General features: G+C 40.9%; 1 protein-coding gene across 1 annotated transcript in view; it reads left to right on the forward strand.

The window, feature by feature from the left end:
* Positions 1-24,915, forward strand: part of LOC115176750 (glutamate receptor ionotropic, kainate 3) — a 115,277-nt gene that overhangs the window by 45,943 nt on the left and 44,419 nt on the right. The window contains exons 2-3 of the mRNA XM_029737004.1: positions 23,951-24,124; positions 24,535-24,792. Coding sequence (XP_029592864.1) covers positions 23,951-24,124; positions 24,535-24,792 — 432 coding nt within the window. The remainder of the gene's footprint in view (positions 1-23,950; positions 24,125-24,534; positions 24,793-24,915) is intronic.

A 24,915-nucleotide genomic window follows, 5' to 3' on the forward strand; every position in this document is an offset into this window, starting at 1 on the left:
AGGATAGTCTAAGTTTGAAACAGTGCTAGAGTTGTCTATCAACTGTAAAAATGTAGCGCAACAGAACCAGTTACTACTGAAGTATCTGATCATCAATGAATTCGAGAAAAATACATTTGTTGTTTAACACAGCAGCCACATATCATCAGGTAGACCTATATACTTTTTTCATTTGTGAAACTATGATTTTCAAATGTATTATATTTCGTTAATGATATTGTGGTACAAATTAGATTTCTGTTGACTGTGATTAGGGCATGGGAATATAAGAACATCTGCTAGGCTAAATTAACAAACTAGGCATGCATAGCTCACCACATGAGCCTCAAACCAAAGCCTGGCCAAACACTGTAGAATGACTGAATAGCCCTAATAAGGCATTTTTCGTTTCATTATTATTTAATTCTAAGTCATTATTTTTTTAAATGTCATTTTATACAGCCTAAATACAAAATGTATAGGCATGTTGTTGAAATGCTAAACGCTCCTGCTAGCCTGTAGCTTCACAATAATTTCTTAAAATGGCAGGCTATAGCCTTGAAATGATAATAATGTAGCCTAAATAATTAATTTTCATTGCTTTTTAGGCTACCTGGATTGCTCATGACTGATTTAGAGTTAGTATGTTGTTTATTCCTCCTGTTGTGTTCGTTTCATGTTAATTAATTCTGTGTTCCCGGTCCAAAATGACCGCCCCATTATAGCTGATTATAAATCCATAATAATACATATATTATCACCTAATGTTGTGTTCGATCTTTTTTCAACTTAAGTTTTTGAAATGGTGCTGACAGAGATGGTCGCCTCGCTTCACGTTCTTAGGAAACTATGCAGTATTTAGATTTGTTTTATGTATGTATTATTTATTACATTGCTACCCCAGAAAATCTTAAGTCTTATTACATACAGCCGGGAAGAACTATTGGATATAAAAGCAACATCAACTTACCAACATTACGACCAGGAATACGACTTTCCCGAAGCAGATCCTCTCTTCGGACCCAGGACAATGGATCTAATCCCAGCAGCTGACCTGAAAACAACGGCGACGCAGAAGGGGCAGACGGAGCGGTCTTCTGGTCAGGCTTCGTAAACGGGCACATCGCTCACCGCTCCCAAGTATACTACTCGCCAATGTCCAGTCTCTTGATAACAAGGTAGACGAAATTCGAGCAAGGGTTGCCTTCCAGAAAGACATCAGAGATTGTAACATTCTTTGTTTCACAAAAACATGGCTCTCTCAGGATATGTTGTCGGAATCGGTCCAGCCACCGGGCTTCTCCATGCATCGCGCCAACAGAAATAAACACCTCCCTGGGAAGAGGAAGGGCGGGGGTGTATATGCTTTATGATTAACAACTCATGGTGTGATCATAACAACACACATGAGCTCAAGTCCTTCTGCTCACCCGACCTAGAATTCCTTACAATCAAATGCCGGCCATTCTACCTACCAAGAGAATTCTCGTCAGTTATAGTCACAGCTGTGTACATCCCCCCTCATGCGAACACCAAGACGGCCCTCAAGGAACTTCACTGGACTATGTCAACTGGAAACTATATACTCAGAGGCTGCATTTTTTGTAGCTGGGGATTTTAACAAAGCAAATTTGAGATGAATGTTACCTAAATTTTATCAGCATATTGATTGCACTCTCGACCACTGCTACTCTAACTTCCGCAATTCATACAAAGCCCTCCCCCGCCCTCCCTTCAGCAAATCCGACCACAACACCATCTTGCTCGTCCCGGCTTATAGGCAGAAACTCGAACAGGATGTACCAGTGACGAGAACCATTCATTGCTGGTCTGACCAATCGGAAGCCATGCTCCAAGATTGTTTTGATCACGCGGACTGGAATATGTTCCATTCAGCCTCAGAGAATGACATTGATGGCATTTATAAAAAAGTGCATTGGATATGTCGTACCCACTCTGACTATTAAAATCTACCCTAACCAAAAACCGTGGATGGATGGGGCATTCGAGAAAAACTGAAAGCGCGATCAACCGCATTTAACCATGGAAAGAGGTCTGGTGATATGGCTGAATATAAACAGTGCAGTTATTCCCTCTGCAAGGCAATCAAACAAGTGAAATGCCGGTACAGGGACAAGGTGGAGTCGCAATTCAACGGCTCAGACACAAGACGTATGTTGCAGGGTCTACAGAAAATCATGGACTAAAAAAAAAAACATCCACGTATCGGATACCGACGTCATGCTTCCAGACAAACTAAACACCTTCTTTGCCCGCTTTGAGGATAGTACAGTGCCATCATCGTGGCTCGCTAACAAAGACTGCCCCCCCCCCTCCTTCTCAGTGGCTGAAGTGAGTAAAACATTTAAACTTGTTAACCCTCGCAAACCTACTGGCCCAGACGGCATCCCTAGCCGCATCATCAGAGCATGCACAGAGCAACTGGCTGGTGTGTTTATGGACATATTCAATCGCTCCCTATCCCAGTCTGTTATCCCCATATGCTTCAAGATGGCTACCATTGTACCTGTATCCAAGAAGTCAAAGATAACTCAACGAAATGACTACCACCCGTAGCACTCACTTCTGTCATCATGAAGTGCTTTGAGAGGCTTGTCAAGGATCACATCACTGCCGCCTTACCGGCCACCCTAGACCCACTTCAGTTTGCATACCGCCCCAACAGTTCGACAGATGACGCAATCGCCATCGCACTGCACACTGCCCTATCCCATCTGGACAAAAATAATATCTATGTAAGAATGCTGTTCATTGACTACAGCTCAGCATTCAACACCATAGTACCCTCCAAGCTCATCATCAAGCCTCAGGCCCTGGGTCTCAACCCCTCCCTGTGCAACTGGGTCCTGGACTTTCTGACAGGCCACCCCCAGGTGGTGAAGGTAGGGAACAACATCTCCACGTCACTGACCCTAACAACAAGGGTGTGTGCTCAGCCCTCTCCTGTACTCCCTTTTCATCCACGACTGCGTGGCCATGAACGCCTCCAACTCAATCATCAAGTTTGCAGACGACACAACAGTAGTGGGCTTGATCACCAACAATGACGAGACAGCCTACAGGGAGGAGGTGAGGGCACTCGGAGTGTGGTGTCAGGAAAGAACCTCTCACTCAGCGTCAACAAAACAAAGGAGATGATTGTGGACTTCAGGAAACAGCAGAGAGAGCACCCCCCTATCCACATCGAAGGGTCAGCAGTGGAGAAGGTGGAACGTTTTAAGTTCCTGGGTGTACACATCACAGACAAACTGAAATGGTCCACCCACACAGACAGTGTGGTGAAGAAGGCGCAACAGCGCCTCTTCAACCTCAGGAGGCTGAAGAAATTTGGCTTGTCACCCAAAACCCTGACAAACTTTTATAGATGCACAATCGAGAGAATCCTGTTGGGCTGTATCACAGCCTGGTATGGCAACTGCACCGCCCTCAACTACAAGGCTCTCCAGAGGGTGGTGCGGTCTCTGCACAACACATCACCGGGGGCAAACTACCTGCCCTCCATGACACCTGCAGCACCCGATGTCACAGGAAGGCCAAAAACATCATCAAGGACAACAATCACAGAGCCACTGCCTGTTCACACCGCTATCATCCAGAAGGCGAGGTCAGTACAGGTGCAACAAAGCTGGGACCGAGAGATTGAGAAACAGCTTCTATCTCAAGGCCATTAGTCTGCTAAAAAGCAATCATTAACTCAAGAGAGGGTGCTGCCCACATTGAGACCCAATCACTCGACACTTTAATGAATGGATCACTAGTCACTTTAAACAATGCCACTCTAATAATGTCTACATATCTTACATTACTCATATCACATGTATTTACTGTATTGAGAACCAATCACTGGACACTTTGATAAATGGATCACTAGTCACTTTAAACAATGCCACTTTAAATAATGCGACTTTAATAATGTTTGCATATCTTACATTACTCATATCACATGTATATACAGTATTTTATACCATCTACAGCACCTTGCCTATGCCGCTCAGCCATCGCTCATCCATATATTTATATGTACATTCACCCCTTTAAATTTGTGTGTATTAGGTAGTTGTTGTGAATTGTTATATTATTTGTTAGATATTACTGCACTGTTGGAACTAGAAGCACAAGCATTTCGCTACGCTCGCATTAACATCTGCTAACCATGTGTATATGACCAATAACATTTTATTTGATTTGATTTGAAGTTCTTGTGTACATTACCTGAGCTCATACAACTCCAACTCCTTTTTGAGTTAAAATAGCATAATGTATGGACTATTTTGACTATAACAAATACTCAGATGAAACATATTGTGCTATTTATCATATACTACTTTGTGTCAAAGTTTAACAAGGTCATTTGTTTTGAACCCATTTCAAAATTTTAAATAGTGGCAGGATTTTATGTCATCAACCGGGGATATGGCGTATCTTGTTGGCCCCGGGGTCATCCTGATAACATTTTCAGCCGACAGCCGAGCTCTCCTCTCAGGTGGGGATGAAGACCAGGACAAATTCCCATTCTTTGACCGGAATGTAACAACAACCTCAGCAGGGCCCTCTTTCTCATCACTGGATTGTTCCACATCAGTTGTCTCTTGGTCTGGATCATATTCTGTGTTGTCTTCAACTTCTGACACTGCCTCCGCTAATGCATCTTCACTGTCATTTTGCTGGCCTCTCTCTTCCTCACCAGTGTCATGATCAAAGATATGACCAAGAGCCTCACATACAGTATATTGTTTTGTCATTGTGCTGCCACAGAATGAATTGTGAGCAAGGCCTCAAAAAAGCATTATATACCAGAGCTGCGAGAAAAGTTCTATATATTATTGAAAAAATGTTGCGATTGTTTGTGAGAATGCCAACAGGTATAGTTCCCATGGGGGAAAGATTCTATTGGGGAAAGGTTCCCGTGGGGGTTGCCATGGAAGCCAAGAAGGGGAGTGAGGTGAATGTGTGTGTGTGTGCTCAAACACACATGCATGTGGGGTCTGGGGGAGGAAATGTGTCCACCTGATGAATGGGAATGTGCCTGAACTCAATTTTATACACAAATTGTAGTCTCACCCATTCATTTCTAATGACCGGTCATTTTTGACCTGGAACACCACAGCTGTACAAAAGTTAAATAAAACACCCAAAATGTCATGAAAATCATCAAAATGTATTTTGTGTGTTCAGATGCCCTGTGTGCACAAAGTCATGAAAATGTATGACAATCAGATTAAATTAACTACATTCTTCAGAGAGAACTTGTAAATCGGTCCAATTCGACCAGAACACAGCAGGAGGGTTAATGGCCTGTTTTAATGTGGAATGTTAGAATCAATTGACAGTGACAGAATCACACATTGCTTCCCAAGCAAAGCCATTTTTTTATGTCCTATGTCTTAAAGACAATCCAAAGATGTCCAATATTCAGAGTCACATCTTTCCCCGGCATTTTAAAGCTTGATTCTTGCGGACTAAAGCGTCGTTATAGATCGATTATATCAGGAATGGGCAGTTTTGATGGGGGTGGGGGCAAAAAAAACCGGAACTCATCATGAGGGGCTGCAGTGGCTCGTGGGTCTGAGTACCCAGATCTAATTTCCTACAATTCTACACATTTTGCCATAGGGTGGAGACAAATGTTTGCAGTTTTTTGTATGATAACTGATGATCAATGGGCCACTCCCCGGTTGGTAATTTGACCATGCTTACTACACGTTTAGATAGCTGGCCGGTAGACTAATTTATCAATCTAAAAAATCAATCTAAAAATGTTTTGCTGACATAGGCTAATTGAGTGGCACAACCACATTTCGAAATTGCACCTTTTGTATTCTATTATATATACATACATACACACACACACACACACACACACACACACACACACACACACTACTGTTCAAAAGTTTGGGGTCACTTAGAACTGTCCTTGGTTTTGAAAGAAAAGCACATTTTTTGTCCATTAAAATAATTGATCAGAAATACAGTGTAGACATTGTTAATGTTGCAAATGTCTATTGTAGCTGGAAACGGCTATCACCAAGATTAAGATTATAATTTTAAAAGGCTAATTGATTATTAGAAAACCCTTTCGCAATTATGTTAGCACAGCTGAAAAAGAAGCAATAAAACTGGCCTTCTTTAGACTAGTTGAGCATCTGGAGAATCAGCATTTGTGGGTTCGATTACAGGCTCAAAATGGACAGAAACAAAGATCTTTCAAATCAAATTTTATTTGTCACATACACATGGTTAGCAGATGTTAATGCAAGTGTAGCGAAATGCTTGTGCTTATAGTTCCGACCATGCAGTAATATCTAACAAGTAATCTAACCTAACAATTTCACAACAACTACCTTATGCACACAAGTGTAAAGGAATGAATAAGAATATGTACATAAAAATATATAAAGATCTTTCTTCAGTCTATTCTTGTTCTGGGAAATGAAGGCTATTCCATGCGAGAAATTGCCAAGAAACTGAAGATCTCGTACAACACTGTGTACTACTACCTTCACAGAACAGCGCAAATTGGCTCTAACCAGAATAGAAAGAGGAATGGGAGGCCCCGGTGCACAACTGAGCAAGAGGATAAGTACATTGGAGTGTCTAGTTTGAGAAACAGACGCCTCACAAGTCCTCAACTGGCAGCTTCATTAAATAGTACCTGCAAAACACCAGTCTCAACGTCAACAGTGAAGAGGCGACTCCGGGATGCTGGCCTTTGCGAAGAGTTGCAAAGAAAAAGCCATATCTCAGACTGGCCAATAAAAATAAAATATTAAGATGAGCAAAAGAATACAGACACTGGACAGAGAAAGATTGGAAAAAGTGTTATGGACAAACAAATCTAAGTTTGAGGTGTTCGGATCACAAAGAAGAACTTTCGTGAGATGCAGAAAAAAATAAAAGTTACTGGAGGAGTGCTTGACGCCATCTGTCAAGCATGGTGGAGGCAATGTGATGGTCTGGGGGTGCTTTGGTGGTGGTAAAGTGGGATATTTGTGCAGGGTAAAAGGGATCTTTTAGATGGAAGGCTATCACTCCATTTTGCAACTCTATGCCATACCCTGTGGACGGCGCTTAATTGGAGCCAATTTCCTACAGGAATTTCCTACAGGACAATGACACAAAGCACAGCTCCAAACTATGCAAGAACTATTTAGGCAAGAAGCAGTCAGTTGTTATTCTGTCTATAATGGAGTGGCCAGCACAGTCAGCGGATCTCAACCCTATTGAGCTGTTGTGGGAGCAGCTTGGCCGTATGGTACGTAAGAAGTGACCATCAAGCCAATCCAACTTGTGGGAGGTGCTTCAGGAGCATGGGGTGAAATCTCTTCAGATTACAAATTGACAAGAATGCCAAAGGTCTGCAAGGCTGTAATTGCTGCAAATGGAGGATTCTTTGGCAAAAGCTGTAGTTTGAAGGACACTTATTATTTCAATTATTTATAACCTTGTCAACATCTTGACTATATTTCCTATTTATTTTGCAAATCATTTCATGTATGTTTTCATGGAAAACAAGGACATTTCTAAGTGACCCCAAACTTTTGAACAGTAATGTATATGTCACGACTTCCGCCGAAGTCGGTCCCTCTCCTTGTTCGGGCGGCGTTCAGCGGTCGACGTCACCGGTCTTCTAGCCATCGCCAATCCACTTTTCATTTTCCATTTGTTTTGTCTTTGTTTTCTACACACCTGGTTTCTATTCCCCAATTACATGTTCATTATTTAACCCTCTGTTTCCCACATGTTAGTGTGCGTGTTTATTGATTGTTCATGTCGGTACTTGTCGGCTGGTTGTTTGCCGGGTTATGTATTTACGCCCGTTATTTTCTAGTGACCGGTATTTCTCCGCACCTTGAGTATTGTCTGTCGTGGAATGAAATACCTTGTACACTCATTTCTGCTCTCCTGCGCCTGATTCACTGCACCAGTTACCCACCGCCTGACAGTATATATATATATATATATATATACAGTGCCTTGCGAAAGTATTCGGCCCCCTTGAACTTTTCGACCTTTTGCCACATTTCAGGCTTCAAACATAAAGATACAAAACTGTAATTTTTTGTGAAGAATCAACAGCAAGTGGGACACAATCATGAAGTGGAACGAAATTTATTGGATATTTCAAACTTTTTTAACAAATAAAAAACTGAAAAATTGGGCGTGCAAAATTATTCAGCCCCCTTAAGTTAATACTTTGAAGCGTCACCTTTTGCTGTGATTACAGCTGTAAGTCACTTGGGGTATGTCTCTATCAGTTTTGCACATCGAGAGACTGACATTTTTGCCCATTCCTTCTTGCAAAACAGCTCGAGCTCAGTGAGGTTGGATGGAGAGTGTTTGTGAACAGCAGTTTTCAGTTCTTTCCACAGATTCTCGATTGGATTCAGGTCTGGACTTTGACTTGGCCATTCTAACACCTGGATATGTTTATTTGTGAACCATTCCATTGTAGATTTTGCTTTATGTTTTGGATCATTGTCTTGTTGGAAGACAAATCTCCGTCCCAGTCTCAGGTCTTTTGCAGACTCCATCAGGTTTTCTTCCAGAATGGTCCTGTATTTGGCTCCATCCATCTTCCCATCAATTTTAACCATCTTCCCTGCCCCTGCTGAAGAAAAGCAGGCCCAAACCATGATGCTGCCACCACCATGTTTGACAGTGGGGATGGTGTGTTCAGGGTGATGCTTGACAGTGGGGATGGTGTGTTCAGGGTGGGCATTGTTGCCAAAAAGTTCGATTTTGGTTTCATCTGACCAGAGCACCTTCTTCCACATGTTTGGTGTGTCTCCCAGGTGGCTAGTGGCAAACTTTAAACGACACTTTTTATGGATATCTTTAAGAAATGGCTTTCTTCTTGCCACTCTTCCATAAAGGCCAGATTTGTGCAGTATACGACTGATTGTTGTCCTATGGACAGAGTCTCCCACCTCAGTTGTAGATCTCTGCAGTTCATCCAGAGTGATCATGGGCCTCTTGGCTGCATCTCTGATCAGTCTTCTCCTTGTATGAGCTGAAAGTTTAGAGGGACGGCCGGGTCTTCGTAGATTTGCAGTGGTCTGATACTCCTTCCATTTCAATATTATCGCTTGCACAGTGCTCCTTGGGATGTTTAAAGCTTGGGAAATCTTTTTGTATCCAAATCCGGCTTTAAACTTCTCCACAACAGTATCTCGGACCTGCCTGGTGTGTTCCTTGTTCTTCATGATGCTCTCTGCGCTTTAAACGGACCTCTGAGACTATCACAGAGCAGGTGCATTTATACGGAGACTTGATTACACACAGGTGGCTTCTATTTATCATCATTAGTCATTTAGGTCAACATTGGATCATTCAGAGATCCTCACTGAACTTCTGAGAGAGTTTGCTGCACTGAAAGTAAAGGGGCTGAATAATTTTGCACGGCCAATTTTTCAGTTTTTTATTTGTTAAAAAAGTTTGAAATATCCAATACATTTCGTTCCACTTCAAAATTGTGTCCCACTTGTTGTTGATTCTTCACAAAAAAATACAGTTTTATATCTTTATGTTTGAAGCCTGAAATGTGGCAAAAGGTCGAAAAGTTCAAGGGGGCCGAATACTTTCGCAAGGCACTGTATATATAAACTCAGTCTGGGTCTCATTTTACTGTTGAGAGTTAGAATAATATATAAATATACAGTTGAAGTCAGAAGTTTACATACAATTAAGTCATTAAAACTTGTTTTTCAACGACTCCACAAATTTCTTGTTAACAAACTATAGTTTTGACAACTTCCCACAATAAGTTGGGTGAATTTTGGCCAATTCCTCCTGACAGAGCTGGTGTAACTAAGTCATGTTTGTAGGCCTCCTTGCTCGCATACGCCTTTTCAGTTCTGCCCACAAATTTCCAATGGGATTGAGGTCAGGGCTCTGTGATGGCCATTCCAATACCTTGACTTTGTTGTCCTTAAACCATTTTGCCACAACTTTGGAAGTATGCTTGGTGTCATTGTCCATTTGGAAGACCCATTTGCGACCAAGCTTTAACTTCCTGATTGATGTCTTGAGATGTTGCTTAAATATATCCACCTAATTTTCCATCCTCATGATGCCATCTATTTTGTGAAGTGTACCAGCCTTCCTGCAGCAAAGCACCCCCACAACATGATGCTGCCACCCCCGTGTTTCACGGTTGGGATGGTGTTCTTCGGTTTGCAAGCCTCCTCATTTTTCCTCCAAACATAACGATGGTTATTATGACCAAACAGTTCTATTTCTGTTTATTCAGACCAGACATTTCTCCAAAAAGTGCAATCTTTGTCCCCATCTGCAGTTGCAAACCGTAGTCTGGCTTTTTTATGGCGGGTTTGGAGCAGTGGCTTCTTCCTAGCTGAGCGGCCTTTCAGGTTATGTCGATATAGGACTCGTTTTACTGTGGATATAAATACTTTTGTACCTGTTTCCTCTAGCATACAGGTCCTTTGCTGTTGTTCTGGGATTGATTTGCACTTTTTGTACGTTCATCTCTAGCAGACAGAACGTGTCTCCTTCCTGAGCGGTATGACGGCTGTGTGGTCCCATGGTGTTTATACTTGCGTACTATTGTTTGTACAGATGAACATGGTACCTTCAGGCATTGGAAATTGCTTCCAAGGATGAACCAGACTTGTGGAGGTCTCCAATTTTTTCTGAGGTCTTGGCTGATTTCTTTTGATTTTCCCATGATGTCAAGCAAAGAGGCACTGAGTTTGAAGGTAGGCCTTGAAATACATCCACAGGTACACCTCCAATTGACTCAAATTATGTCAAGAAGCTTTTAAAGCCATGACATCATTTTCTGGAATTTTCCAAGCTGTTTAAAGGCACAGTCAACTTAGTGGATGTAAACTTCTGACCCACTGGTATTGTGATACAGTGAATTATAAGTGAAGTAATTTGTCTGTAAACAATTGTTGGAAAAATTACTTGTGTCACACACAAAGTAGATGTCCTAACCGACTTGCCAAAACTATAGTTTGTTAACAAGAAATGTGTGGAGTGGTTGAAAAACGACTTTTAATGACTCCAACCTAAGTGTATGTAAACTCCCGACTTCAACTGTATATAAATAATATATACACTACCGGTCAAAAGTTTTAGAACTCCTACTGAAGGCAATAAAACCATGAAATAACACAGTAGAAGTCATGTAGTAACCATTTTTTTTTAAACAAATCAACATATATTTTATATTCTTCAAAGTAGCCACCCTTTGCCTTGATGATAGCTTTGGGGGTGAAATACAGAAGATAGCCCTATTTGGTCTTAACTTAACACACCAAGCTCTTCACTGACACTGAGATATTTAAAGGGTGCTTGGTGACTGAAGAAATTGGCTGACAAAATCTATGGATAGTAGACTATAATTTAATCTGTTAAACAGGTAGGCCTAGCTCTTATTTTTTGATTTGGAAGAAATATGCTCCAACAAAGCCCTCTTGTTGTTAGTTGCCTAAAGCCAACTTAAAATGATTACTCTTTCAATGAATTAAGCCTTCTCAAATTTGCCTAATTTCAGCACCCATGCGCTGTCCATCTCCACAGCTGCTGCTTCATAGTAATGTAAATTACTCGAATATGGCTAATTGTGAGGTTGATAACTCTGATTAATAGCTTGATTATGGACAATGAAACATATTGTTTTATTCAAATCAATTATAGCAGTAGCAAGTTTACCTCTGGTCCTCCTTCTCAGCTTCACCCTCCCCTCGCAAACTGAACAAGACATCAGTAGGTCTAGTCCGCACTCATAGATATTACATTTTTTGGACAAATAAAAAAGTATTTTCGGAAGAAGCCTTTGACTCGCCTGCTGAGGTGCCACCGTACACAGCACAGTCATTGGTTAGGCAGCACAAAAGGTTTACATCAGCAAGAGTAGTGCAGGCCAGGACTCATGACTGTGTAATGTAGTGTAGCCTAGTTATATTATATTATATTAATTTTCACAAAGTCTACTGTCTCAGTTTGTATAATGGCAATTTGCATATACTCCAGAATGTTATGAAGAGTGATCAGATGAATTGCAATTAATTGCAAAGTCGCTATTTGCCATGCAAATGAACCTAATCCCCCCAAAACATTTCCACTGCATTTCAGCTCTGCCACAAAAGGACCAGCTGACATCATGTCAGTGATTCTCTCGTTAACACAGGTGTGAGTGTTGACGAGGACAAGGCTGGAGATCACTCTGTCATGCTGATTGAGTTCGAATAACAGACTGGAAGCTTCAAAAGGAGGGTGGTGCTTGGAATCATTCTTCTTCCTCTGTCAACCATGCTTACCTGCAAGGAAACACGTGACGTCATCATTGCTTTGCACAAAAAGGGCTTCACAGGCAAGGATATTGCTGCCAGTAAGATTGCACCTAAATCAACCATTTATCGAATCATCAAGAACTTCAAGGAGAGAGGTTCAATTGTTGTGAAGAAGGCTTCAGGGCGCCCAAGAAAGTCCAGCAAGCGCCAGGACCATCTCCTAAAATTGATTCAGCTGCGGGATCGGGGCACCACCAGTACAGAGCTTGCTCAGGAATGGCAGCAGGCAGGTGTGAGTGCATCTGCACGCACAGAATGGAATGGACTGGGAATGGACTGCTGAGGACTGGGGTAAAGTCATTTTCTCTGATGAATCCCCTTTCCGATTGTTTGTGGCATCTGGAAAAAAGCTTTTCCGGAGAAGACAAGGTGAGCGCTACCATCAGTCCTGTGTCATGACAACAGTAAAGCATCCTGCGACCATTCATGTGTGGGGTTGCTTCTCAGCCAAGGGAGTGGGCTCACTCACAATTTTGCCTAAGAACACAGCCATGAATAAAGAATGGTACCAACACATCCTCCGAGAGCAACTTCTCCCAACCATCCAGGAACAGTTGGGTGACGAACAATGCCTTTTCCAGCATGATGGAGCACCTTGCCATAAGGCAAAAGTGATAACTAAGTGGCTCGGGGAACAAAACATCGATATTTTGGATCCATGGCCAGGAAACTCCCCAGACCTTAATCCCATTGAGAACTTGTGGTCAATCCTCAAGAGGCGGGTGGACAAACAAAAGGATGTGACCCAGAAGTTAATTGACAGCATGCCAGGGCGGCGTGCAGAGGTCTTGAAAAAGAAGGGTCAACACTGCAAATATTGACTCTTTGCATCAACTTCATGTAATTGTCAATAAAAGCCTTTAACACTTATGAAATGCTTGTAATTATACTTCAGTATTCCATAGTAACATCTGACAAAAATATCTAAAGACACTGAGGCAGCATACTTTGTGAAAATTAATATTTGTGTCATTCTCAAAACTTTTGGCCACAACTGTACTGTAATAAGCAACTAATTCTCAAACCCTGAGCAATATGACATTTAAATCAATTGCAAATTACATGACCCTCCCCTGGACTAAATAAAAAAAGAATAAACCCTCCTTCTAACTGAAGTTGAAAAAGCATGACTCGCCCCCATTTTCCCCTGGGTAACAATTATGTACATTTCTACCGCTCCCTAAGTTATGAAGCTCTGGCCTCAGACATTTGTGACCCACCGGCTCGATTCAGATTTATGTAGCAACATTTGAAATTTAGTTTTTTTACATTGGATAAAAGTAGAGACTCAGAGCTAGAACATGGTATATCACACACTACAGTTGAGAAACAATGGGAAAGTAATACTGCTTTGAAAATTGATAAACTTGTAACCCCACTTTTGAGAAAATGGCCCTTGAATGTTTTGGTACACCTACTGGAGAGCTCTACTTTGTCTACACCCACTCGGTATTGTCCACACCCTATTAAGCCTTAGCCCCATCTATCTGAGGCCATGTGCTAAACAACGAAAGATTTCAAGACTTAACTGGTTTATACTACGTCTATCGACATGTCTGTAGACAGTTGTCGCAGTGACATCATGAACATTCTATTGTCATCCGACATCAAACTTGTTGTTATGAAAAAGTGTAAACACAAAAAGAACAGGCTGCATGACATCAGCAGCCTGGTGGTCCAAAATAGCATAACATTTTAACACCAATAAACCCATCTGTTCAAAAGTGAATTTAGTATATGTCAATCTAGCAAACCAGGCAACGAAAAACGACTTTCAAATAATGACCATATCATATAGCTGACAACGTCTTAACTTTATTCATTATTACAGGGAAAATACACTCACAATAAACTCACAACAAGATCATTATTTACAAGTTAATGGCGAGATAATTACAGAAAATAGCATACTGTTTTGAATGTGACGAAATAAAAGCAGGACATTCTACCGGAGAATTTTAGTGTGTGTGTTTTTTCTGTGTGTTCTTTTTTCTACTCCCTCTGCATATTTGTAATCATACGCCAGAATTTATCCATCTCCTTAGCTATCATACTCTGCTTCCACCGGGCATTCCACTGACTTCAAAACCCGGTCATCCAGAAAGTGGAGAGCATTAGAAACACTTTTGCAGTTCTTTGTGATATCTTTCAAAAAAGCTGAGTTCTGAGTGGGGAGGGGAAAACAGAACATTTGCTGTTATTTGCTGAAAGGTTTGGATCCCTCTTTCTATTGGTCTATTAACTAATTTACCACATTGTGATCTCACCAGGCAGGCCAAAACTCCATCCCACCAGGACAGGCTGAAATTTCAGGTTGTCTTTTCCAACTGCTCTTACTCTAAAACAGGGTCCCCCGAGTGGCAGGTTGTGTTCTGAGCATTTTGGACATAAAAGACTGTAAAAAGAAAATCAGTTCCAAGTGTATACAAATGTAAGCAAGGTTTGAAATTATTATGTTTTAGTCAAACATTATATCTGTTTGGGCTTCTTGCGGTCAATTTGCAGTCTATGAATTATTTGTAATGATGTTCCGGCCCCCCGACCATCCGCTCCAGAAAAAATCGGCCCGTGGCTGAATCTAGTTGATGATCCATGCACTCATAATTTTCACAATTTCACAGTATTATTCCAACCTCATAGTGTGGAAATATATATAAAACACAGTAAAATCTGGTTTTTCACTGCTCTGGGCTGCTCTCTTTCAAAATGTCTACAGTCCGGTTCCTACTGAGAGCACGCCCCTCATCCTCATAATTCGGACTGAGGTACCCTATGCGAGGCCGAGTGCAGGCTCCTGCCCTTGACAGATTATCCGGTGTGGATGTTTGAGAACGATAATGAGATCAAAACACAGCCACGCTAAGCTGGGAAAGAGAGGGAGGGAGAAAGTGAGAGAGGGTGGCGAGAGAGGAGGAGAAGAGAAGGAGAAGAGGGAGAAAGCGATAGCTGCGATAAATTGCAGAAGCAGAACCACTTGAGCATAAAATTAGATTTCACAAATGTGTTGTTACCTGACAGGCCTGTGACGAAGGAGATATCACAACATTATAAGGTTGCAAGAGTATTACTATCGGTTAGAGTGTTGGGCCAGTAATTTAAAGGTTGTTGGTTCGAATACCCGAGCCGACATTGTGAAAAATATGTCGATGTGCCCTTGAGCGAGGCACTTAACCCTCATTTTCTCCAGGTGCGCCATACTACTATGGCTGACCCTGTAAAACAACACAATTCACTGCAGCTATCCAGTGTATGTGACAGTAAGACCTATTTTTTTTTTTAAATGTATCAAATAAATATGGATGTCTCTCAGCTTTGATAGAGTTAGATGTATATTCAATATAGACAGTGTCAAAAAAAGGTGGTCTAACTTAATTAAAACCCCTTTTCTCATTATGGACTTAAAGATTATATGGGGCCAAATTAAATTTATATGATGATATAAGATGCTTTGTAAAACTGTCCCCCATTACAAAGCATTAATTTGAGTGCTCTTGCAGAATCAGGGTACAGACAGTTAAGATAGTGAGAAGTTAAACAAGATTTCATCTAATGAGTGAAAATCAGTCCTGTTATGGTCATTCCAATCCAAAGACATACGACTTTCAGTATCCATTTCATGACAGATGTAATAATGAAAGTCTTCCACTTCAATAAGAGTAATGTAATGACCCAACCTAGCCAATCAGAACGGTGTCTGTGGCCCTCAACCATAGTCTAGTCAACTGGTATCATATGGTCAAGTAATTGTTTTAAGAATGTTCAGGGAATTGAAGTTGTGTGCTGAGTAATATTTGTTCTTTTTTTTAATCTGAAGTCTTGTGTTATATAGATCCCAGAGCTAATACCTAGACTTTAGCTCAGTGGGTTAACTTGGTCTTTAAATAGAAACCAAGAGTTTGATATAAGATCAGTTACATTGACAACTTGTGCAGATTACTATACAAATGTAGAACAACTCTAATTCCAACAGATGGATAGATGTGAGCAGGAACATTTGTTTGTTATGGTATTAGTGGTTCTGAGGGGTAGTTGATGCATCGTTTAACCATTCAAACATTACTGATGATTGAGTGCTTGCATTTGGATGATGAATGGGTGCAGTTGACGAAAACAGAATAGCGACTGTGCAATCAATTAAAAAAATTAACTCTCATTTGGATAAGAAAATCAAATGTGCAATGTGCAATTGTGGGTATGTTTATCAAATGTAAGCTTTCTGATGTCTCAAGTCTTTCAGCTTTCTAAACAGCACTTGAGTTGCACTTTTTTTCTCAGATCCCATCACTGCCACCAAATGTGTTACATGTCATTAAAGAGGAACATATTACAGCTAAAATCTGTTCTATTTTCCAAACCTACAGTGTTTTACAGGTGCTTTGTGATGGTCATTGTTTGCTTGCATCTTTTCTCTCATTGTATCGCTAAGTGCTTTCACAGATCCAGGGAGCAGGGAAGCTATTCACAGGCAGATTGGGAATCCTACCAGAGAAAAAAAGTACAAAGGCGCTACACTCAGAAATTCAGTGGGCTAGCATACCTTTATCCAAGAGCAAAATTATATTGTGTCATTGTTTAGGCCTTGGCATGGTTCTGTCTGGCAGTATGGTGAATGTGAACAAGCACAATGTGTGGTAGGCTATATTGGAAGGATGGTTTATAGAGAAACCAGTAGTGTGACCCTGCTATTTCTTCTCCCAATTTTACTACTAGCTGATTTTTGCTCTAGCCAAACTACTAATTAGATCTACTGTAACAACAAACATATTTAAGACCACAGATTTGTTATTTATGTGATACACAGAGAATTAAGATGAGAATGTATCTGAATGTTCCCATCTATTCTTCATTGTGATTTGGTAAAAATCAGACATACTCAAATGGAATCCTTAGGACTAGGGTTACAAAATTCTGGGAAATGTCAATAAATTCTGGGAAATCCTGGTTATATGGATCTAGATTTTCTGCTTATTCCCTCCTGATTCTGGGAATCCCAGATCCAGGATTTTGGGAAAACTAGGGAATTTATTGAATGTTCCATGAATGACACAGATGTACAGTTGAAGTCGGAGGTTTACATACACTTATGTTGGAGTCATTAAAACTCGTTTTTCAACAACTCCACACATTTCTTGTTAACAAACTATAGTTTTGGCAAGTCGGTTAGGACATCTACTTTGTGCATGACCCAAGTAATTTTACCAACAATTGTTTACAGACAGATTATTTCACTTATAATTCACTGTATCACAATACCAGTGGGTAAGAAGTTTACATGTACTAAGTTGACTGTGCCTTTAAACAGCTTGGAAAATTACAGAAAATGATGTCATGGCTTTAGAAGCTTCTGATAGGCTAATTGACATCATTTGAGTCAATTGGTGGTGTACCTGTGGATGTATTTCAAGGCCTACCTTCAAACTCAGTGCTTCTTTGCTTGACATCATGGGAAAATCAAAATAAATCAGCCAAGACCTCAGAAAAGAAGTTGTAGACCTCCACAAGTCTAGTTCATCCTTGGGAGCAATTTCCAAATGCCTGAAGGTACTACATTCATCTGTACAAGCAATAGTACGCAAGTATAAACAACATGGGACAACCCAGCCGTCATACCGCTCAGGAAGGAGACGCGTTCTGTCTCCTAGATATGAACGTACTTTGGTGCAAAAAGTGCAAATCAATCCCAGAACAACAGCAAAGGACCTTGTGAAGATGCTGGAGGAAACAGGTCCAAAAGTATCTATATCCACAGTAAAACGAGTCCTATATTGACATAACCTGAAAGGCCACTCAGCAAGGAAGAAGCCACTGCTCCAAACCCGCCATAAAAAAAGCCAGACTACGGTTTGCAACTGCAGATGGGGACAAAGATCGTAACTTTCGGAGAAACGTCATCTGGTCTGATGAAACAAAAATAGAACTGTTTGGCCATCATGACCATCGTTATGTTTGGAGGAAAAAGGAGGAGGCTTGCAAGCCGAAGAACACCATCCCAACCGTGAAGCACAGGGTGGCAGCATCATGTTGTGGGGTGCTTTGCTGCAGGAGGGACTGGTGCACTTCACAACATAGATGGCATCATGAGGTAGAAAAATTATGTGGAAATATTGAAGCAACATCTCAAGACATCAGTCAGGAAGTTAAAGCTTGGTCGCAAATGGGTCTTCCAAATGGACAATGACCCAAGCGTACTTCCAAAGTTGTGGCAAAAATGGCTTAAGGACAACAAAGTCAAGGTATTGGGCTGGCCATCACAATGCCCTGATCTCAATTCTATAGGAGATTTGTGGGCAGAACTGAAAAAGCTTATGCGAGCAAGGAGGCCTACAAACCTGACTTAGTTACTCCAGCTCTGTCAGGAGGAATGGGCCACAATTCACCCAACTTATTGTGGGAAGCTTGTGGAAGGCTACCCAAAACTTTTGACCCAAGTTAAACAATTTAAAGGCAATGCTACCAAATACTAATTGAGTGCATGTAAACTTCTGACCCACTGGGAATGTGATGAAAGAAATAAAAGCTGAAATAAATAATTCTCTCTGCTTTTATTCTGACATTTCACATTCTTAAAATAGTGGTGATCTTAACTGACTTAAGACAGGCAATTTTTACTAGGATTAAATGTCAGGAATTGTGAAAAGCTGAGTTTAAATGTATTTGGTTAAGGTGCATGTAAACCTCCGACTTCAACTGTAGATTGACAGTATCAGAGAGATTTGCTTCATGCTTAGCAGCACTGACAAGAGGCAAGAACTGGATGCACAATTCAAACACAAATGTCAATTGTACAATACAAAACAAGTCAATTGTAGTCTTAAGTGGAATATAACAACAATGTTATTATGTTTTCCCTCACCACAACAGGTGTCATCAGAATGATACATAAACCAGGTCAACAGTGTTACAGTGTTTTGCCACTGAAGTAAAAGTGGACACATAGCTAGAATGGACCTGTGTTTGCTGTTATTGATGCAGTGTTGTGGTGTGAAATGTTTTCTTAGGATCAGACCGTGTGTCTAGTGCTTTGTTTTACTGAATTTTATGCTATTGTACACATAAGCCTCACGAAGGCAGTCAGGGCACGTACTATAGGCTTATATTATGCAAGGTTATGTAATGTCAAACTCTTCTTTATAAAGGTCATAGTGTAGGCTTGTGCGTTTTCTCACACACAGCTGTTCATTTATTTTATTTCGAGTGAACTATTGTAGCTTTTAAATGCACCTGATTTACCTAAATGTTCTTGAGAGCCAAAATATTAAAATAGGAACCTGCAATTAGGTGCCAGGCTACAACCCAAGAGATTAATTAAGGGCCTCTGTGAGGCAGACTAAGAATAGTAAACATGTTAATCTGAGGTTCACAAGAACAAATCCAGAATCTAAAGTTGCATCTCAGTTTGTGTTTACCCTCAGTCGTAAATTGCATTACATTGCCTAACCGGGAGTGCTTATTTTCTGTGTAACTATCGTTCAATAATAATATACCCCTTTGTTTATTAATGTGGATATTGTGCTATCAAAACTGAGCTGCTTATTCCTCATTATTTGATGCGTCTGGAAATTCCTAACCCATTAAAGCCTTGGCGTTGTGCTTCTGGCAGGATTGTGAAAAAGGATGATGCAAATTATCCCCGGATTTCTTCCCAAGGAGCAGGTCTCCCTGTTTATTAAATTTGTTAAAGTGCTTCTGAGCAATGCACATTTTATCCTCTTAACAGTCAAATTAGTATATACTCCAGCAATTACTTAATGTAGTAATCATATCCCCTTGGAATCAAAGGGGGTTTCACAGTCATAAATAGTGTATGGTGCCCATATGAGGACAGCCTCAAAGTTACGTGACTTTGAGGCTGTCATAATATGGACACTGTAGTAGCGTAATGGGCTTGGCTTCTTCCATTTCCACTGCAAATACAGTACTTTCAGAAAGTATTCAGAAATTTTTTGTTACCGCCTGAATTTAAAATTGATTAAATTAAGATTTTGTGTCACTGGTTTACACGCAATACACCATTATGTCAAAGTGGAATTTTGTTTTTCAAAATATTTACAACTTAATTACAAATTCAAAGCTGAATTGTCTTGAGTCAATAAGTATTCAACCCTTTTGTTATGGCAAGCCTAAATAGGTTCAGAAGTAAAAGTGTGCTTAATAATAAGTTGCATGGACTCACTCTGTGTGCACTAATAATGTTTAACATGATTCCTAAATTACTACCCCATCTCTGTACCACACGCATACAAGTCCCTCGGTCGAACAGCACAGATTCAACCACAAAGACCAGGGCACTTATTGGTAGATGGGGGAAAAATATTAATTACACTTTGGATGGTGTATCAATAGATACAGTCACTACAAAGATACAGGTGCCCTTCCCAACTCAGTTGCCGGAGAGGAAGGAAACCGATCAGGGATTTCACCAATGGTGATTTTAAAAGAGTTACAGAGTTGAATGGCTGTGATAAGAGGTAACTGAAGATGGATAAACGACATTGTAGTTACTCCACAATACTAACATAAATACAGAGTGAAAAGAAGGAAGCTAGTACAGAATAATTCCAAAATATACATCCTGTTTGCAATAGAAATTAACTTTGTCCTGATTTCAAAGCATTATGTTTGGGACAAATCCAACACAACACATCACTAAGTACCACCCTTCATATTTTCAAGCATGGTGGTGGCTGCATCATGTTATGGGCATGATTGTCATCGGCAAGGACTATGGATTTTTTTTATAATGAAAAGAAATGGAATAGAGCTAAGCATAGGCCAAATCCTAGAGCAAAACTTGGTTCAGTCTGCTTTTCAACAGACAATGGGAGACAAATTCATACTTTTCAGCAGGACAATTACATAAAAGGCCAAATATACACCTGAGTTGCTTACCAAGAATGTTCTTGAGTGGCCAAGTTACAGTTTTGACTTAAATCAGCCTGAAAATGTATTGCAAGACTTGAAAATGTATTTCTAGCAATGATCAGCAACTAACTTGATAGAGCTTGAATAATTTTTTAAAGAATAATGGGCAAATATTGAACAATACAGGTGTGGTCTTAGAGACTTACCCAGAAAGACTCACAGCTGTAATCACTGCCAAATGTGATTCTAACATGAATTGACCCAGGGTGTTGAATACTTATCTAATTAAGATATATTAGTGGTTTATTTTCCAATAATACAGTGGCGGAAAAAAGTATTTAATCCCCTGCTGATTTTGTATGTTTGCCCACTTACAAAGAAATGATCTGTCTATAATTTTAATGGTAGGTTTATTTGAGCAGTGAGAGACAGAATAACAACAAACACATGTCAAAAATGTTATAAATTGATTTACATTTTAATGAGGGAAATAAGTATTTGACCCCTCTGCAAAACATGACTTAGTACTTGGTGGCAAAACCCTTGTTGGCCATCACAGAGGTCAGACGTTTCTTGTAGTTGGGCACCAGGTGTGCACACATCTCAGGAGGGATTTTGTCACACTCCTCTTTGCAGATCTTCTCCAAGTCATTAAGGTTTCGAGGCTGACGTTTGGCAACTCGAACCTTCAGCTCCCTCCACAGATTTTCTATGGGATTAAGGTCTGGAGACTGGCTAGGCCACTCCATGTGCTCCAGGACCTTAATGTGCTTCTTCTTGAGCCACTCCTTTGTTGCCTTGGCTGTGTGTTTTGGGTCATTGTCATGCTGGAATACCCATCCACAACCCATTTTCAATGCCCTGGCAGAGGGAAGGAGGTTCTCACCCAAGATTTGACAGTACATGGCCCCATCCATCGTCCCTTTGATGCGGGGAAGTTGTCCTGTCCCCTTAGCAGAAAAAGACCCCCAAAGCATAATGTTTCCCACCTCCATGTTTGACGGTGGAGATGGTGTTCTTGGGGTCATAGGCAGCATTCCTCCTCCTCCAAACACGGCGAGTTTAGTTGATGCCAAAGAGCTCCATTTTGGTCTCATCTGACCACAACACTTTCACCAGTTGTCCTCTGAGTCATTCAGATGTTCATTGGCAAACTTCAGATGGGCATGTATATGTATTCTTGAGCAGGGGGACCTTGCGGGCGCTGCAGGATTTCAGTCCTTCACGGCGTAGTGTGTTACCAATTGTTTTCTTGGTGACTATGGTCCCAGCTGCCTTGAGATCATTGACAAGATCCTCCCGTGTAGTTCTGGGCCGATTCCTCACCGTTCTCATGATCATTGCAACTCCACGAGGTGAGATCTTGCATGGAGCCCCAGGCCGAGGGATATTGACAGTTATTTTGTGTTTCTTCCATTTGCGAATAATCACACCAAATGTTGTCACCTTCTCACCAAGCTGCTTGGCGATGGTCTTATAGCCTATTCCAGCCTTGTGTAGGTCTACAATCTTGTCCCTGACATCCTTGGAGAGCTCTTTGGTCTTGGCCATGGTGGAGAGTTTGGAATCTGATTGATTGATTGCTTCTGTGGACAGGTGTCTTTTTTACAGGTAACAAGCTGCGGTTAGGAGCACTCCCTTTAAGAGTGTGCTCCTAATCTCAGCTCGTTACCTGTATAAAAGACACCTGGGAGCCAGAAATCTTTCTGATTGAGAGGGGGTCAAATACTTATTTCCCTTGTTAAAATGCAAATCAATTTATAACATTTTTGACATGCGTTTTTCTGGATTTTTGTTGTTGTTATTCTGTCTCTCACTGTTCAAATAAACCTACCATTAAAATTATAGACTGATCCTTTCTTTGTCAGTGGGCAAACATACAAAATCAGCAGGGGATCAAATACTTTTGTCCCCCACTGTATATATATTTTTTATCCCACATTGTAACGCAACAACATGTGGAAAACATCAAGGGGTGTGAATACTTTCTGATGGCACTGTAGCAGCAGAGGTCTGTGATTCCGTTGACCACTTGCAGTGGCTTATTGGGGGGTATCAGTAGGTCACAGGTGCTGATTCTGTTTCCAGGCAAAACACTGAAATATTGAAGGGAAGGTGTGTCGATCGGAGCCAAGTTTTTGGAGCCTTATTTTGATACATGCACACTCATGTTGTTTAATTTTCGAGATATTCTCTAATTGATGTTTTTAAATGAAAAACAAGAAAAAGCTGATCGTATTTAGTTGGACATGGAAACTTACATGGAAACTTGTTATGCTCCTCATATCTAACTGATACAATACGGCATTTCTATAATACCAAGGGCCCTAAATACAACATGCTCAATTTAGTGGTAGTAATAGTGATTTAATTCAATATGTTCTATTATACCTGAGTAGTCTAGTACCTACTCCAAGTTATCTGATCCACCTGTGTTTTAAAGTGAACTAAAAGGACAATGGAGTAGAGAAGAAGCTGAGCTTCTGTTCTGATGGAGCCATTTTCTCTTTCTCCTTTCCACTCTGCTCACTCTCTCCCATTACTGCAGCAGACTTCAAAGCTGCTGTTGGTATTCACAGCATTCCCTGAAATGGAGTGGGGCTTTCTCTCTGTTTACAGAGCAAATCTAATGCTGGCTCTAATGTACACAATCTAGTCCACTGCCAGTGTTTAGTGCAAAACCCCTTAAGAATTTTGCCGGTAGTTTCAGACAACTGTGTTCCAGACCAGTTGGCCTTGAGCTAATGTGACTGTCTCCTTTTTCTCAGGGGGGATTTTTGAGCAAACAGAGGGACCGGTGCCGCTCGTCAGCCCAGAGGAGCTTGCCTTTAAATTTGCAGTGAACAACATCAACAGAAACAGGACTTTATTGCCCAACACGACGTTAACGTACGACATACAGAGGATTAATATCTACGACAGTTTTGAAGCGTCGAGAAAAGGTGAGTGACATGCACTTTGTTTGCCCAGGGATTGTGGCCAATGGCCAAGCAGTGGAAAGGATGGAAGCAAGGCCATTGGACGACAGCAGACCATAACAAACCAACCTAAAGGTTTATTGCAAGTATTTCTGGCAAGGGGTTTCATTAGTCTAACTCATAGTACTTGGCTGTTATAGATTTTTAATAGTGGTATTTTGTTTGATGTTATTTCATTAACTGCACTCTGAAACCAGGATTTATTCTAGTAGACATAAGTCTACAACAATTTTTCTTTGTGGTGACAAAACCATTATCCATATAGATTTTTGATAATTCACCAAATACATTATTCAGCTCACTTGTTGAACGTCATAACATGTGATATGGTGTCTTTCCGAGAGTTAATTCTCTCTCTGTTCTTGCCATTCTAGCCTGTGACCAACTGTCTTTAGGTGTAGTGGCAATATTTGGGCCCTCACATAGCTCGTCCTCAAACGCCGTCCAGTCCATCTGCAATGCGTTGGAAGTGCCACACATCCAGGTGCGATGGAAACATCACCCTATGGACAACAGGGACACATTTTACGCCAACCTGTACCCAGATTACTCTTCTCTCAGCTACGGCATCTTGGATTTGGTGCAGTTCCTCAAGTGGAAAACAGCCACAGTCGTATACGATGACAGTACAGGTGGGAGTATGACGTTTTCTAACCGTTGGGATTGGGGGGGTGAGTTTCCCGAAATCTTCGTAGTACTAAGATCAGCTTAAGTCCAATCCTAGCGATACAAAGCTTTCTGGAAACCAAGCGTTT

The sequence above is a fragment of the Salmo trutta genome, chromosome 3 (assembly GCF_901001165.1).
Source record: "Salmo trutta chromosome 3, fSalTru1.1, whole genome shotgun sequence".
Lineage (NCBI taxonomy): Eukaryota > Metazoa > Chordata > Actinopteri > Salmoniformes > Salmonidae > Salmo > Salmo trutta.